General features: G+C 41.4%; 1 protein-coding gene across 3 annotated transcripts in view; it reads right to left on the bottom strand.

Annotated features, from left to right (window-relative positions):
• The window catches only part of RAP1GDS1 (Rap1 GTPase-GDP dissociation stimulator 1), a 155,201-nt gene extending 140,645 nt beyond the window's left edge, over positions 1 to 14,556 (bottom strand). For 2 of the 3 annotated variants that reach the window (XM_048846605.2, XM_048846606.2), the window contains exon 1: positions 14,093 to 14,556. In XM_048846605.2, the coding sequence (XP_048702562.1) occupies positions 14,093 to 14,096 (4 nt within the window). In that variant the 5' untranslated portion in view covers positions 14,097 to 14,556. The remainder of the gene's footprint in view (positions 1 to 14,092) is intronic. The other variant, XM_048846607.2, reaches the window with a different exon arrangement.
• Between the last annotated feature and the right edge of the window lie 2,857 nt (positions 14,557 to 17,413).

The raw sequence follows: 17,413 nt of genomic DNA, 5'->3' as shown, positions 1-17,413 counted from the left end.
TGTGGCACCCCTTTGCTGTAATATGAACACATATCTCTGACCATCAAAAACCTACCCTGTGTGTTGTCTGTGCCCAATAGATATGGTTGGATAAAATTCTATCTGCTTTTTGAACTGGGAAACTAGTTGAAGAGAACTTTAATTAATTCTGTGTGAAGACAACATGCAGCCAACGAATTGACAGCTAGGTTAATGGACCCCTTTGCATGTAGTCGATATTATATACCAAGAACAGGCAAATGTGATTTTTTTTTTGCATGTTTAATTTGTGCATCAGTTAATGCAGATTAAATTGTACACTTTACTATTAAAGTAATGCTTTAATGACTGCACTGTTTATATACAGTTAAATTATACAACACACATGGAAGTAATACCAGCATTATCTTGTGCTACTAACAACCAGCTTCAGTTAGAAACTATTGCAGCTTTCAGTAAAGAGAAAATGAAAAATTTTAAACAGGAACTATTGTACTGTTTCCAGTAAACAGCCATTGGGAAGAAACTGATTCTTATCCAGTATTAAAGATTAACTGATATTTCTAAATTAATTTAACAAATTTAATTTCTAAATTTAATCAATTTAAATTAATGTTTAAAGAAAAAACAGATATCCTCCTTCACTTACAGAAGATCACCATAGATTTAAATATTATAATTATTATTTTAGGCAAAATGGTTTAAAGTTCAGTTGATCGTATATTTGCCACTTTTACATTTTAAAGCAATTGCTTCAAGTCAGTTTCTCCTTCACATAACTGCCAAGACATGAGTTCAGGCCTTCAAAGGGGAAATACAGGATACCAAAGGCCTAAACACAGGTCTTGGTCATGGATCCAGCAAAGCAACTAAATACATCCTTAATTTTAAGCACATAAGTAATTACACTGAAGTCACTTAATATACTTAACTTTAAATAAGTGCTTAGATCCCACTGAGATTTTATTTTTAAGCACTTCCATTATTTAAGATGATCTCTAAAAATAATATAAAATTCTGAGAAAGGCAAAAACCAGAACCTCTCATAATCTCAATACCTTTGAATTTCTAGGCCAGGGGTTCAAAAACCAGAACTACTTCACGTTTTGTGTCCAGGTTATGGCCAAAACCAGAGGAGGCCTGGTTTTTGTTTTTTTTTTGTTTGTTTGCTTATTTTTCTAGTTCCACTTTAGATGTGTCTAAAAATCTTAAGATTTTGGCTGCTTTTTCAAGATTTCTGGCATTAATGCAAAAATCTCATAAGAACAGTTTACAAGATTTCCAGTTGTCAAATCTGATACCAAACCTTTCACCTAGTCATTAAATCTGTAACTCCAAGCCCAGCCTAAACCTAATCTGAACAAAGACTCATCAACATACCTCTGATTTCAAGACACATTTGCTAAAGGTCCTTTTAAAGAGAATAAATTTTGAGAAACAGTATTAAAAAATAATATAAGTCAAACAGCAGTGTGTTTCAGAGAAGCTGCCAAAAAATGATCAATTTATGAAACATACAGCCCATAACAGTCTTCAAGAAATTAACCAGTTCTCTTTGTGAAGCCAAAAAATGTTTTGTTTGTTTTTTTAAAATTATATAGGTTTCCGATTCTGACCTTGGAAAGGTTGGCAATTTTAAGCTTACATGATTCCTAAAATATGTCATCTTTGAATTACTGCAAGCTTTTTAGAATTTGAAGTACCAGAGCATGCTAGAACAACAGTACAACTCACATCCATAGATGTATATCAACAGGCCTATTTAATTGCAAATACATTAAAACAACAACAACAGATCCACCCCTTGTTAACATAAAGTGCTTTGTTATCTAAGCCATTTATCTATCCAACCATCTGTTTCATGTTGGGCATGGATGCTGAACTCAAACTTATGGACAAAATGTATAATCAAAGGAGAACTCTTTCAATGCTTCTCAGCATGCTTCCCCCTCCCTCAATTGCCAAGATTCTTACTCTTCCATTGCAAAGGGGCTTTTTTTGTCTTGGGAAAGACAGACAAGTATATCAGTAACTTTGAGGATCAAAATGTATTCTAATTAAGTGGACAGAGTCACTTTTTGCCCTTCTCAAAGTCTCCTGCCTTCGGAGCCTTATATCTACATTCTTTAGATATGTGTTGTTGGAAATATTATGCGTAGCAGCCCTGGAGAGAAGTCCCTGAAACCTTGTGGGCATATGTGACCTTACTATTATCAGACATCAAAAGCCACTATCTATCTACATGGACATGAAAAGGGATGCTGAAACACCGACTCCTGAAAAGTTGATTTTTCTTTCTCCTTATGCCACTACAAGATAGAACAAAGGTCACTGTGTGTATATTAATAATTTGATACTATGCCACCTCTTTCCTTTTCCAGGATATCTTCTAACAATCTGAATATTCTTCTATGTTAAATTGAACGTTAAATAGATATAACAAATTGCTATAAACCAGATCATTCCATCAATTTTTAAGCAAAACTCCCCCTCGAACTTTATGGAACTTCTTGTTTGTTTTTTTGGTTTGGGTTTTTTGGTTTTTTTTAATGTCATGTTATGACAATCTAAATCTGACCCTATTTCCTGTACTATACTGATTTTGATTAGCTTCCTTCACTTATCAATAAGGAAATGTAATAACAATAATATGCTCCTGATGGTCAAAATTGGCCCAGGGTTCAAATTTTCATTATTGTGACCAAAAGATTCCACAGTTCTGAGCTATATCTTGGAAGAAATTAGAGATGTAGCATTCTGCATGATATCATCAGTAGAACACAATTTAAGGCTCTGTTCCCACAACTAAGTCAGTATGGGCAAAATCCCAGTTACTTCAGTGGAACTCAGAGAGGGCTCCATGTGGCCACAAGGGTCTGCGATGTAGCATCAACTGTAGGACTGGGACCTAATTTTGTATAGTTACTTTCATATAAAGTATATCCTCACATATTCCCGCCTGATATATTAGTATATTAGGTTAATCCAAGGAGGCAAAACTGAAACATGAGTTAATATTGCTTAGAGCTGAAGGAAGTTTTCTGGGGTTTGCTGTCAAAACGAAATTAAAAATTTTGTTTTAAATCAGAAAGTTTTGGTTTCTTTTCAGTGTTTGAAAACTGAAAAAATGTCAGGTGAAGACAAAGAGGAGACTGCAGGGAAAGGGAAGGGTCAGATGTTAAGAGGTTCAGGGTAGAATGAGAGGTGGGAAACCCACCCACAGGAATGGGGAAGGGAACCCTGAGAAGGAAAGAGGGGGTAGACGTAGGAAAGACGAAAGAAAAGAGAGTGGGAGACATCTGGGAGGAGGGGGATAGAAAGACCACTGGGAGGAGGTAGAACGTGGGGAGAACCTAAAAGGAGAACACTGGGCCATGAGGAATGGAGCTGGAGATATGAAGGAACAGGAGAAACAGGGATGAAAGGTGGGAAGAGTTAACAGGAGGGGGAAAAAGGTAAGAGAAAAGAAAAATGTTAAAAGGAAAAGAGCAGAGTGAAAAATCAAGGCGGGCTGTTAAATAAACTTGTCTCAACACAAACATCTTTGACTCTGGACACATTCACAACACTGTGAAGCAGCCACAATAAAGTGGACATAGTTATACAAGTATTTCAGCCATTTTTCAAATGTATGAAATTAACAATGAAAAAATACACTATGCACATGTCAGCTTCCCCACATCCTCTATGTGAAATAGTTATGACTGTTGTCTCTGTTTTGGAGAACGTGAGTACAGTACTCTGTCTGGAGAAGGGACTGTCTTCCTATGTGTTTTGAAAAGTGTATTTTGGGTGCTACTGCAATCTAAAGCTATGGATCAGGATCAGAGCCCTGTGTTTGTGAAGAGCCTACCACACTGGAGCGCTAATCTCATCTAGAGCTCCGAGGCACTGGTAGAAGAAGAAGAAGAATATTGTAAGAACAGTCAAAGCCATAGTACTTTGCAGCTTTATGGCAATGGTGGTAGAATTACACCCTGACCTTATAAACAGCTCCCCACATCAGAATGGAAAAAAATAGCAAGCAGCAGCAATTATCTAAGAAAAAGAGGCAGCAGTTTGGGACACTGTTGGCCTGTTAGTGCATAATCTTGTTACTGTTGTCCTCAGCCTCCTTCCCGCTTCTCTCCTCTTGTTGGTCACACGAACTGTCTTCTCATAAACTCTATCGTAAGCTCTATAGGGTATGTCTTCTAATAAATATGTACAGTGCCTAACACAATGGCGCCCGGATACTAATTGCAGTACACTTAGCCCTTTTATTGTTTTAAATTCCTTTTTCTCTTATTCTTTGTTCCTACTGTTAAGATTAAACACCACATTGGTTTAAGAAAACTGCTTTGGGTCACTGTATTTACCACTGGTCACAGCTCCCGAAGGGAAAACTTGCAGGTGCGGAACCCAGTTGGGCTACTGGGGAAGCATAGTCGATCCACAGCATGCTGTAGCCTGGCACTTGGTATAAGAAAGGGAGAATTGCAGGATTCCATGCCACAGAAAAGGCAAGGGCATAAGCTAACACCTTTGGGGGTGAACTCAGAGAGACCACAGACAGGGTCAGGGTGCAGCTAGTGCTGACAGACATGCTTTAGTTCATTTCTAAGGTTAGAAACTCTGTTTCCCCACTAATTTAAAATATTCCCTGTGACTTGTAATGCGACAGGTCAGAAGCGATAATCAGGTGCTGCCCATGTCATAGAGACAGGAAGCATCGCTAGACATGCTCTCAATAGGGGGTGGCAGCTGGAAAGTAGGACACACACGACATGCCTGCATGACAAAACATTCCTTTTGATCTAAAGCAGTGGTTTTCAACCAGGGGGGCCACAAGCAGGTTTCAAGGGGTCCGCCAAGCAGGGCTGGCATTAGACTTGCTGGGGCCCAGAGCCAAAAGCCAAAGCCACACCGCATGGGGCTGAAGCCCTGCCACCAGGGGCTGAAGTTATAGCCTAAGCAACTTAGCTTTGCGGTGCCCTCTGTGGAATGGGGCCCTGGGCAATTGCCCTGTTTCCCACCCCCTAACACTGGCCCTGGCTTTTATATGTGGAAAAACAGATGTGGCATAGGTAAGCCATGGAGTTTAAGTATGTTGGGGGGGGACGGACGGGGGGGACAGGCTCCAAAAGAAAGAGGCTGAAGAATGGGAAGGGAAGACGACATTTTTTTACTTGTTCAATTAATTTTTGCTTGTATTTATTTTGCTGCTGTTTTGGCAAACCTAACTGAAAAGAGACTGCAAAATTTGCAGTTTCCTGCTACATAGTTCAACTGTGTCGGTTGCAGAATCTGTCCCTAATTACTGTGTAATTCTACAGGTCCTGAGTGCAGTACAGTTTTCAGTCTGGTTATGAAGGGCAGATGAGGTAATTTCACTGTGGCAGATAATGGAATGGTGGATAGGAAAAAATGTTGTTTCCAAACTGAATATGAAGCATAAGATGTGAAAATAGGGGTCTCTTTACTCTAAGGAATATGGGGTGGGACAGGGACAACGACAACTTATTTTGCTGTAACTGGTTATTCTGGCAGGTAGGTACTGTAGGTGTAGATGGTTAATAAAAGAGAAAAGGAATTGGAGGGTCTGCTTATTGATTGGTGGCTCTTATGTATTAGTTCCAATATTAGTATGTAGACAATGCAACAAGACAATGGAGTATGAAGCTTATACTGGAAATGCAGATGTAGAAGAGGCATGGTATGTGGATGTAAGGGAATCTTAGGGACAGATCTTGTGTGGTCAGGGATAAGGTGGGAAAGCAAAGAAGAGTTAAGGCTGTTTGAGAAACCTGATCTCTAAGTTCCCTGACTTTCAAATATTTAGGAGTTTTTTGTTGTATCTACAATATTCTAATTAGGTCCCGTTTGTTCCAGGCATGGTGTGCGAATACATATCAAATGTGGTTATACATATATATATATTCATTCATTCACAACCTTAACTAATGAAGTTTCAGAATTTTTAGTCTTTTCAAGTTTTGCTGAACTATCATGACAACACACTATCATAATTATTTATAAAATAAACAATTCCACCATAATCTTCAAATAAAACAAAAAAACTTCATCAGCTTTGGGTTCAGACCACATCTCCTGCCAGGGGAGCCTTTTGCGTTCCCATGCCTTAGCAGACATATTGAACTCTCATCCTCTGAGATCCTTTATCCCCACACATAAGCCTGTTCCTCTCAGGTCTCCAAGCAACCCTGATAAACCCCACCTGTCTCCTCAAAAGCCAGCTCAAATGTCATTGTCTCCCATAGACCTTTCCCTCAAGCTGTTCCCTCCAATACATCCATGCTCTGATGCTCATCCCTCAGAGCCACCTCTCTCTCATTTCAACTTCATACTCCCTGCTGCGCAACGTGGTTCCCAGATATGTGCAGCAGAAAACTGGTGAGTCAAAGATAGAAGCCACAATTCAACAAAGCACATACTTTAAGACTTAACTGAATTTAAGCATGCATTTAAGTGATCTACTGAATCTGACACAGAGCCACTAGAAAAACTTCAACCAATAATGGAAATGAAAACTTTCAAAAATTTTATTTTTTCTTCAAAGTGACGCAGCTAGTCAAGAAGGCAGACTGGTGGTGTTAGAAAATGGAAGTAGCAGATGGAACTGAAAAGTTTTCATTGTCAGATCTTGGTGAATCTCAATTACGTTATCACTAACCTGGGAAATAACTCTCTGTATTTTAATAGAGGTTCAGAATTGGCCTATGTTGAAGATATTGTTAGACCGTGTTGGAGAAATTTGGAGCTTGCAAGGACTGTGGTTATGAAGAAATATGAGGAAAACAGGGCAATCTCAAAAATGGGGCATTTTTAAATGTTTCCTCCACAAAAGTTAGCAAATATTTTCCTCAATATTCACTGAAAATTCAATTGCTGTATGAAGAGTTCTTGTGCCAAAATTGGAGACTAGGAAACTGGGAAATAGAGGGATTTTAATAACTACTTTTAAGTGCAAATCTCAATTCAATTTTAACTGTAACAGTATTTCTGATGCCTCCAAAATTAATTATTGGTGATATACTTTGAGAGTTGGATGTTCAAATACTCCTTTACAGTTTCTTTGGTTCCTATCCATTTCACTGCAGGGATTACAAACAACGGAGTCTGCAAAGGGATTCAAGTCTGAGACATGTAAGGTATGCTTTCTTTGTCTGCCCACCTTTCACATTTCTTCAACTGGACCCGAATGGTGAAGTTGACAATATATCCTGGCTTTGCCAGAAGATCTTAGAAGTATCTTGAACTGGAGTCCTCTGTCCAGGCTGGAGTAGTATGAATGAGAATTACCTGGTTTATGAAGTTAACCAGATCTTCTGGGTGTCTGCCAAGCGTATAATCTAGTTGAACCACAGCTATTTGTCTTAAGGAGTTTTAGAATATCACCAGGGGTTTATGTAAAAGTTTCCTAAACCAGAGCTACTTGGCTCACAGATTTATAGGATGTCTGTAAAGCTCTGAAGCCTCCTTGAACTACAGCCATTTGTTTTACAGTGTTTACAAGTTCTAATGGGCAAATCTTGTAAATTCTGTAAAACAGATCAACTCCTTTTGGTCTAAAGTTCAACTTTCCAAAGAGTGTAACTCCATTTTTTTTTTTTAAATTTCTACCTTATCAATAGGACCTGAGCATATCCATGGTCCATTTTGGTCAATTTCAAGGTCATAGGATTTTTTAAATAATAAATTTCATGATTTCAGCTATTGAAATCTGAAATTTCATGGTGTTGTAATTGTAAGGGGTCCTGACACAAAAAGGAGGGGTGTGTGTGTGTGTGGGGGGGGTTTGCAAGGTTATTGTAGGGGGGGGTTGTGGTACTGCCATCCTTTCTTCTACACTGCTGCTGGCGGCAGTGCTGCCTTTAGAGCTGGGCAGCTGGAGAGCAGTGGCTTCAGGCTGGGAGTCCAGGTCTGAATGGAGAGCCACCACCAGCAGCAGCACAGAACTAAGGACGGCATGGGATGGTATTGCCACCCTTACTGCGGCCCACAGATCTGGGCCCTCACTCAGCAGCCACCACTGTCCGGCCACCCAGTTCTGAAGGCAGCAGTGCAGAAGTAAGGGTGGCAATACCATACCATGCCGTCCTTACTTCTGTGCTGCTGCTGGCAGTGGCTTTGCCTTCAGAGTTGGGCTCCCAGCCTGAAACTGCCGCTCTCCAGCCACCCAGCTCTAAAGTCAGCGCAGAAGTAAGAATGGCAATACCACAACCCCCCTAAAACAACATTGTGACCCCCCCTGCAACTTCCTTTTGGGTCAGGACCCCCAAATTTGAGAAATGCTGGTCTCCCCTGTGAAATCTGGTCTTTTGTGTGCTTTACCCTATACTATATAGATTTCACAGGAGGAGACCAGATTTCATGGTCCGTGACACGTGAATTTGGTAGCGCGCTACTTGCCAAAAATAAACCCATGGAATAAAGCTCAGAAACAGTGAAGCAGTTTACAGAAACAGTGATTGAAACAAATCTAAAATTTCTAGATGATGCTGTTCTAGAAAGAGGGTTTAACAGAAAATCATCAGACTACTTAAAGAGAAAGATAACACTTTCAAAATCCCTTATTGGGAAAAAATGCCTTTTCTGAGTAACTCTCGAATTGTCATTAAAAAGTTCTGACTTAGCTAGAGAACACACATCAACATTTCAAGAAAAATTACTTTGTTTTATTTTCTAGGAACTTAGAGGTTCGTAATCATGCTTACAACAGAAAACAAGCGACAACCTAAAAGGTAATGAATGCCTCCAAAGTTATAGATAGCAAGGGCTCTCACTTCCTTAAGGCCTAGCATGCATAGGCTAGTCTATGGTGGACAGTGAGTCTTCTATTATCTATAAAACGGGGTCAGCATTTGCTATCTCTGGTTAATGCACAAACTCATACAAGTAACACAAAAAATATTTTTTCCTTGTAAAATATTTTGCTAAAACAATTAGATGTGAAGAAAATCAGCGTATTTATTCTAGTCAGAGTGCATCAACCAGTATAGTAGGCTGTACTGTCATTTCCCAAAGCAAAGACCAGTTTGCAGCAAAAAAAATGTGAATCTTTAAAATGCTGACACTGAAATAACTAGTTCTAGACTGTATCTTTTTTTTTTCCCCCTTTCAACAACATTTCATGGAAGCCTGCAGTTCTGAACTTCTGAAGAAGCCAAAGAGGTTAGATTAGTTCTGACTAATCTTCCCTAATCAGGACTGTTCCTGTGTTGAAACCACTGTTTACATTCTTTTGTTCTTAAAGACGCCTAATAGTTTTGTCTATACCATTAGGTTAAAGGCTTCATTCAAAAATTATGTCTCCTGAGAACAGAATATACAGAAGTAGTTTAAGAAGAAGTCAGCAAGGAATGCGTGTCTATCTACAAAATCGAAATAAAAGCCGAGAGAGAAAAAAAAAGGGAGCAAAAGATCAGATGAAATCTGAAGAAAACAAAGCAATAATAATAGAAATGAGCATGTTACGAAGAAGAGAAACAAAAATAGAAAAGAACAAAAACCCTTTGGGGGAAGTGCATATAGAGGGAGAACTAGGAAAAGCAGAGTGTAATTATGAAGACGAGAGGGACTTGGGAACATCATAGAAAAAAGTTAAGAAAATAAACCAGAAAAGCAGAAAAAGTAAGACATGAGGATTTCCCCCCTCTAATTCTCAGTGTATTTTGAGTGTAACCTGGGAATCCTATACACAAGTTTTCAACCTTTCTTGAGTAAAGTTGGTTAATTAGTGGTGAATTATGAGCACTTCTCTTAACTATTAATGTAAAATAATGTTTGTTTTTGCGAAGGAGGGGGATACCGACCATAGTCATCGGACAGTGGACAAACCTGTGGAGTTAAATCCATTGGCAGCTGTAGAAGAGTTTGGTTGCTAACCCTCTTAGCTCTATTATGAATGCAGTGCAAACATTTTGCTTTTCCAGCCTGGCAACACCAATTATCACCACTATAGCATGTGCAAGTACTGAGAGGAGTAGCAAAAAGAACCTTCTCAGGATGGAAGAATATTTTCATCTACTTCCACCTTCCTGCCACTATATTAAATGTGTTTTAAAAAAAAAAAAAGTTTGTCCCATTCCCCTTTCTTCCCCAAAGTCACACTGTTACAGCCTCACCTGAAACACACTTCAGCTCCCTCTACAAGGTGAACAGAAGGAAGCTTTCACAAAACCAACCTCCTGAAAACAGGGACTCTATCTTTGCCAATCTGTGCCATCCACAATCTGGATCTCATATGTTATAGCTCAACCACCAGGCTGACCTGAAGCTTGACACTTCCTGAACATATTTAGCACATTGTACATTTTTGCAAGGAAACACACACACTGAATTAATGAGTACAGACTAGGCAGGGAAGAACTGGGCCCTGAAATTGGCACTATAAATCTCTATTCACTCAGGTCTCTCTTTAGCATTGGATTAGGGTAGGTAACAAAAGGAGAACAGATAAATAAGCAATATTTTAATTAAGCCAGCCATCTAGACAGGAGAATTGATGTTTTGTGTGTATGTTTTTTAAGAGACATACAGATGCTATTGTTTTGAGTGCTGTAGAAAGACTTAAGAAATGTAGATGCAGACCCCCACTTGCAGCTGAAGTCTACAATCCAGAATGCCTAATCTGCAGGTAGAAATTAATATACATGATAAAAATAAAATTGTACCCATATAAAATACCATATAACGTTTATAGTAAAGTCTTTTAGAATACAGTCTCTATGCAAGATAGATAACATAAAGTTGCACTACAGGAAATAAGACAAAGAGAAACAGTTGGGTACAAAATGCCTTGCAAACCAGAGATACTATGGTAAAAATGCACAAGTAATGTTCATTAGAAAGGCACAGAAAACAATAGCAGTGAGTGTCATCCAAAATACTCGAAGTGCTGTACTGTACTTCCAAGAACAGCTAAAGAAACCTACCATGCAAAAGGAATGCTTAATGCTAAAAATCAAACATTTTTTAAAATAATGTCTGAATTAATCATTTTAAATATAAATCCAAAGGACAAAAGCACAATTTTGGGACGGACAAGTATTACTTCAATCCTACAGAAGCAAATCATTGCCAGAGGAATAATCAGTTGGTGCCTCTGAGATAGGAAAGGCATTCTAAAAGCAGAGCTCCCACAGTCTCACATGTACACATGAATCTCTTTAATGGCACAAATCTTTTGACTGGAATATGAATGTTTTCCAGGGCTTCCATTTTACATCATTAGTGTATGAATCTACTAATCCCATTCTAACCTGCTTAAGTGTAGAATATTCAGTATGTTTAATCATAAAACAGATTTAGTACTCTTTGCCACAAATACTTGATTCTCAAGTATGATTTACCAAGTTAACAGAAGCTTGAGGAAGAGATCTAGTGCTGCAAAAAGTCATCCTCAATACTTACTTTCTGAGTATTTCCAACAGTTACGCAATGCACAAGTAAAAACAGGAGAGCACACTGGAATCGAGCAATGGAAGCTACTGTACTGATTTTGTGAGTTTAATCATGAGACCCTAAACATCCAAAGTCATCATTTGCCCTAAAAAATGTAACAGAAAACAGATAGCTGGTTAACCAGAGGAGAGACGCAATTTTGATTTCCATCTTGGTCATTGGCTCCTCAGAACACCACGAGCTGCTGTAGAGGAGGTTGTAAGTTTGCCATTGACCTGAAAAGCAGCAGAATCAGATCCAGATGTGTGGAGGGGTGGGAAAAAATAAGTGAAGTGGGTTCCTTCTGTTGCTCAACAGCAACCCCTTTGGACAATTAAGGAGCATCCTTGACGGACTCTGAAGGGAAACCCTTTTGGTCATTTTATCACTGCTAATAAAGTCATAATTATGCAACAATCTTTGGCTAGAAAGATTATACAAGCAATTTACAACCTCACTCACAACTGGAATGGAGCCTTTTCTAGAGTAGAATGTAGCATTTATTCTGCACTAGCACTTTGGTCATGATACTGGGATAAATATCCCTACTCTTGTGATCAGTGTCATTAAAAATCACCTAGTAAGTAGTCAAGGAGTTGGCCTTTCATCTCAGCTAAATGAGACATCCAGAACCTTACCACAATGTCAAGGCAGAGGTTCAATATCAGCCTCTGAGAAAAGAATTAATTATACTTAACAGTTACATAGAGTTTTTCCTCTTCCAAGCACTTTATAAAAGTGAAATAATCTCCACAACAGCCCTGAAAGGTAAGTAACCATTATCCCCATTTTACAGACAGGGAAACTAAGGTATAGAGGTTGTTTCTAAACATGAAAATCTTTGTCTAGTAAAAGGCAAAAGATTTATATGGTCTCAAAAGAAACCAGTTACTTATCTAAGGCAGCAACAGCAGGAGTCCAGTGTCAAATCTAGGATTATGAATTCAGGAATTGCTGACTCCTTATCCTGTGTTTAGACTATTAGATCAGTAGCTCTCAACCTTTTTCTTTTAGAGGTCCACCCAACATGCTATAAAATCTCCATGGCTCACCTGTACCACAACAAATGGCATATAAAAGCCAGGGCTGGCATTAGGGGGTAGCAAGCAGGGCAACTGTCTGGGGCCCTGTAAAGCTACACTGCTCAGCCTTTGGCTTCAGCCCCATTCGCTGGGGCTTTAGCTTTCTGCCTTGGGCCCAAGAGAGTCTAACACGGGCCCTGCTTGGCAGACGCCCTGAAACCTGTTCCCAGACCCCCAGTTGAGAACCACTGTATTAGACTACAGTATAACTGCCTCTCTGGCAGAGGTACACTATCCTCAATTCCTGGTGCAGCCCAAGGAGATACACTGAATGCATCCGATGAAGTGAGCTGTAGCTCACGAACGCTTATGCTCAAATAAATTGGTTAGTCTCTAAGGTGCCACTAGTACTCCTTTTCTTTTTCCAAGGAGATACAGTGTCCTCAGCACTTGCACCATTGGGCCGTAAGGCAGCACTACTTTCCAGATCAGCGTGGGTTTTCTTTTGGAGGTCTCCATCAGCCTACAAGCTTTGGGAGTTAGCAGACAGATAATATGACTGCAGTTCTTCACTAGACACATGGTGACTTAAAAATAGTAGGGTGGGCCCAATATGAAGATCTCTGGGGTTCCAAAAAGTATGCAGAGGAACACCATAGGTGAGAATGAAACATCAAATAATCTTTGTAACGTATGATCCCAACTGTCTATTACACAAACAAAAGTGGGGGAAATGTAGTCTGTTGAATGACCTACATGGCCACTTGCTCCAATTCTCCTTTAATACTTACAGAATTTGATTTCCACTTAAGAAATCTGTATTAAAATACTGTAAAACAAATTATATTTGAGGAGTACATTCAGTTTATTAAATTGACATTCAGCCTACCTAAGGCCAGCCTGACGGATTAACTGGCAATATCACAGGAGCCCCCAGAAACTTTGCAGTGTGATTTTAGAAAATAAGGAAACCCTTTAAGTTCAGAAAAAAGGTGCCATTACTATGTTCAGCTTCCTGCTGTCTCACCCCTGTTCCCAGCCCTTACGTGACCAAGGTACCGAGCTCAGCCCAGTCACAACACACCCTGTAAACACCCCGCTAGTCCAGTACGGAGCAAATCCCTGCTCGCCTATTTCATGGACTGGTCTCTGGTTTTACACTCCCCGTGGCCACAGCTGTGCTCTTTACCCCGGGGCTGGGTGGAGACACCCCCCCATTCCCTGCACAGCCCTGGCAAAAGCAATCTGCACCCGGAGCCTCGTCAAGGGAGACAACAGAAGCGACTGAGGAAGTTGCATGAAGTCGTCTTCCTCCTCCTCCTCCTCCTCCTGCCCGTCCGACACAGAGGGAGGAGGGAAGCAAGGGGCCGGCCTTGGGAGGCAAAGGGACAGTGCGACGGGGAAGAGGATGCAAAACAGGGAGCCGCACAGAAGCCACGGGGGGAGGGGAAGAGGAGCAGCGGACCTGTTTCGGCATCATGGCCCCGTCCCTGCTGCCTGGAGAGGAGCGAGCGTCTCCCCGGCCCCGCGGTGCGGCAGAGCAATGCCAGAGAGGGCGGGGGCAGAGGCAGGCGCGCGAAAGGGCGATAACTTTGGGGGACAGCTGCCTGGAGCCGGGCTAGACCGCGCGGGAGAAGGGGACTTACCCATGTTCCTGCCCGGAGGAGAGCCGCTCTCTGGGTCCTGCTCAGGGCAGCTGCCTGCGCCTCTAGCCAGCGGCCGGGGAGGGACACGCGGGAGCAGCGGGGACCCGGCGGGGCGGGGCGGCGGCTAGCGCGGGGAGGCGGCGGCGGCGGCGGCGGGAGCAGCCCGGCAGCAAGTGCCCGTCCCCGGCGCCTCGGGGTGCGCGCGGCGGCAGGGGCGGGGGGCTACGTGCGTTCCAGGCCGGCCCCTGCTGTCGGGGAGGGGAGGCGGAGAGCGAAGCGGGAGCCCGGCTCTGTCTGTCTGTCTGTCTGTGTGTGTGTGTGTGTGTGTCGCTGCCTGCCGCGGCGGTGTCGATTGGATTATGAGTCAGTGTGTAGTACATCCGGGCAAGGCCCTCCTCTGGAGACACCCGGCCCAGCGGCACCCAGAGACCCGGGAGGAGGAGCTGCCGAGGCCGCGGCAGCCGCACGGATGCACAGAAGTCGCTGCTTCTCCGGCTTTTGCTCCCGCCCCGTGGACGATCGGGTTTCACTCCGTGCCCGTGCCGTGTCAATCCGCGCCGGCTGCTGTTTAGCATGAATACCTGGGTAGGAACCCATAGGGGGCTTTGCAGGCAAACTCAGGTTTTCCTGGCCAGAGATCCCTACGGCGCCAGGAGTTTTCCGGCCCAGCCCAGCCCAGTCCCTGTGCAGAGCTCCTCACCCATAGCCTCAGTCATGGAGCAGTTGTCATGTTGTATGCGTTATTATTTATTAGTGTCTTATCATTTGCAAATCATATTGACAGATATGTTAAGGCCGCCAGAGAAAATGTGTGGGGAAGAGATTTGCATATAACATTTGGCCATGCTATCCTATATGTCCTCCTATAACGTTTAGCGCTTGCATTGTAGGACGTAGCTAGGCAGAGCCATGAAGGCCCATCGAGCCAGGTAATTAGCTCTGTTTTAGACTATGAACCCATTTTATAGCTCTTTCTATCATTGTAGACCGAGCCTGGTTGATAAATATTCGAGACTATCATTGTTTTTAAAAGTTCGCCCTCGCCCTTCCCCCCACGGACCAGCCCTGGCTTTCACAATCATGTTACTGGGGTTTTACATGTTTTAAGACTCTCTTGTAAAAATGGCTTCAGGACAATGGCTACTTTTCCACCGTAGACAACCCAAGGCCCCAGTTAGAACCCCACCTAGTAAATATGTGTAAAGTGATTTTAACACATCTTGGTCTATGCTTACAAGGAAAAGCATGTTCAACCCATGCTGTCTGATCCCATGTTTCATTTTTTAAATTCTCACAGAAGAATAAATTACCGATTATTTCCTCTTTAAAAAAAAGACTTCCAGCAATAGATTCATAGACATTACGGTCAGAAGGGACCATTATAATAGTCTAGTCTGACCTCCTGCACGACGACGCAGGCCACAGAAGCTCACCCACCCACTCCTGCAATAAACCTCTCACCTATGTCTGAGGCATTGAAGTCTTCAAATCATGGTTTAAAGACTTCAAGGAGCAGAGAATCCTCCAGCAAGTGACCCGTGCCCCATGCTACAGAGGAATGCAAAAAACCCCCAGGGCCTCTTCCAATCTGCCCTGGAGGAAAATTCCTTCCTGACCCCACACTCGCACCACTTCCATCCTTTGACTCCTAAACCTCTGCTAACCAAAACATAAAAAACAGGAAATTAATCATTTTAAAAAAAAAACAAACACATACCCCAAGCAGACCCTGAAAAAGGAGATGAGTCAGAGATGTCATGAAGTCTGCTAGGGACTTCAGTGTTGCTATTGATTTTAAATGGAAAGCGCTCACTATTACTGTGATGGGTTGCAGTATAATACTTTAATATAGATAGAATATCCAAGGTGTGCATGATGCTTCACAGATACAAGATTTTAACAATGTTTCCACCCAGGGAGTTTGCAATCTAATTTGTACAGGTAACACAAATAAAGACAGTGCCTGTTTGTTTTTTTTCAATTTGTTTGTTTTTAATGTTTAGAGTAAATTGACCTCTTGATAGTGGGTTTTGTATTTGTTTGTGGGGTTTTTGTCTGTTTTCATTTTAACGTTTGTAGTAAGTTGACCTCTTCATAATGTTTTTTTCCTGCTTTTGAAATACAGAGCCAAATTTTCTTCTCAGTTAAAATGGTATAATCCTGACGTCAGTGGGGTTGCACCATTGTAACTGAAAGGAGAGTTTAAACTACAGCATAATGATGTGACATACCTTTTTCCCACTGGAGGACAGAACAATCTTTGGAGGACTCAGAATATGACATCACTGCTTGAGGTGGCTGAAAGCTGAGAAACAATTCTCTCATTTTAAGACCCAGCACTCCATTCCCTTTTATGTATTAGGAGCTGGGAGAGCTGTAGCTCAGGTTGCAATCTGAATAAAGTCACATTCCAGGTCTTCCAAAGGCTGCCAGAGTCTTCTAAGAAAAAGAGGCAAGAAAGAATGGAGTTCATGTAACAAAAAAGCCAACATCTGCCTCCCAAAAAACGCTTATTCAGCTGTCTTCATACCTCATAAAGGAGAACAAAGAGTACATTATTTTGTGTTTTGGATTTTGAGTTTAAAATGTCAGCAAGGAGTGATGGGACAATTAAGAGTGTGCACTGTCACATAGGACTCCTAAATCTTGCACAAATATGAACTTGTTTTGTTATGGCTGAGGTTGGGAGCTGTTCTCTCATGATGAGATTTGCTGTCATAAGAGGAAGTGAAGACTAGAAATACATGTATCCAGAATAGGAGCAGCAGATGAAACTGGGAATCTTTAAGTACTTTTTTCTTTTGCCTATTAGCAGCTGCTGCAAAAGCATTGACAGTGGTAAAGATTTATCCGAAAAGCCACATTGTGTGTCAAATGGGATTTGAACAAAACTATGACACACTTATAAAAAGGTAGATGGAGTGATTTTGAACAGGAAGCAAGAACTTGATTTTGTCTCATTGCCTTTAATAGAAACAATTTATAAATAAAGATGCCTTTCACTAAAAGAGAAATATTTGTAAAAAGAAAAGGAGTACTTGTGGCACCTTAGAGACTAACCAATTTATTAGAGCATGAGCTTTCGTGAGCTACAGCTCACTTCATCAGATGCATACCGTGGAAACTGTGTGTATATAATGTCTTCTGCAGTTTCCACGGTATGCATCTGACGAAGTGAGCTGTAGCTCACGAAAGCTTATGCTCAAATAAATTGGTTAGTCTCTAAGGTGCCACAAGTACTCCTTTTCTTTTTGCGAATACAGACTAACACGGCTGTTACTCTGAAACCAGAAATATTTGTGTTTGGTTGGGGTGTGGAGG

This window comes from Caretta caretta, chromosome 4, assembly GCF_965140235.1.
Source record: "Caretta caretta isolate rCarCar2 chromosome 4, rCarCar1.hap1, whole genome shotgun sequence".
NCBI classification, from domain to species: Eukaryota; Metazoa; Chordata; order Testudines; family Cheloniidae; genus Caretta; species Caretta caretta.
The sequence above is the reverse complement of the archived record's forward strand: the minus strand, read 5'-3'. Positions and strand labels throughout refer to the sequence as shown.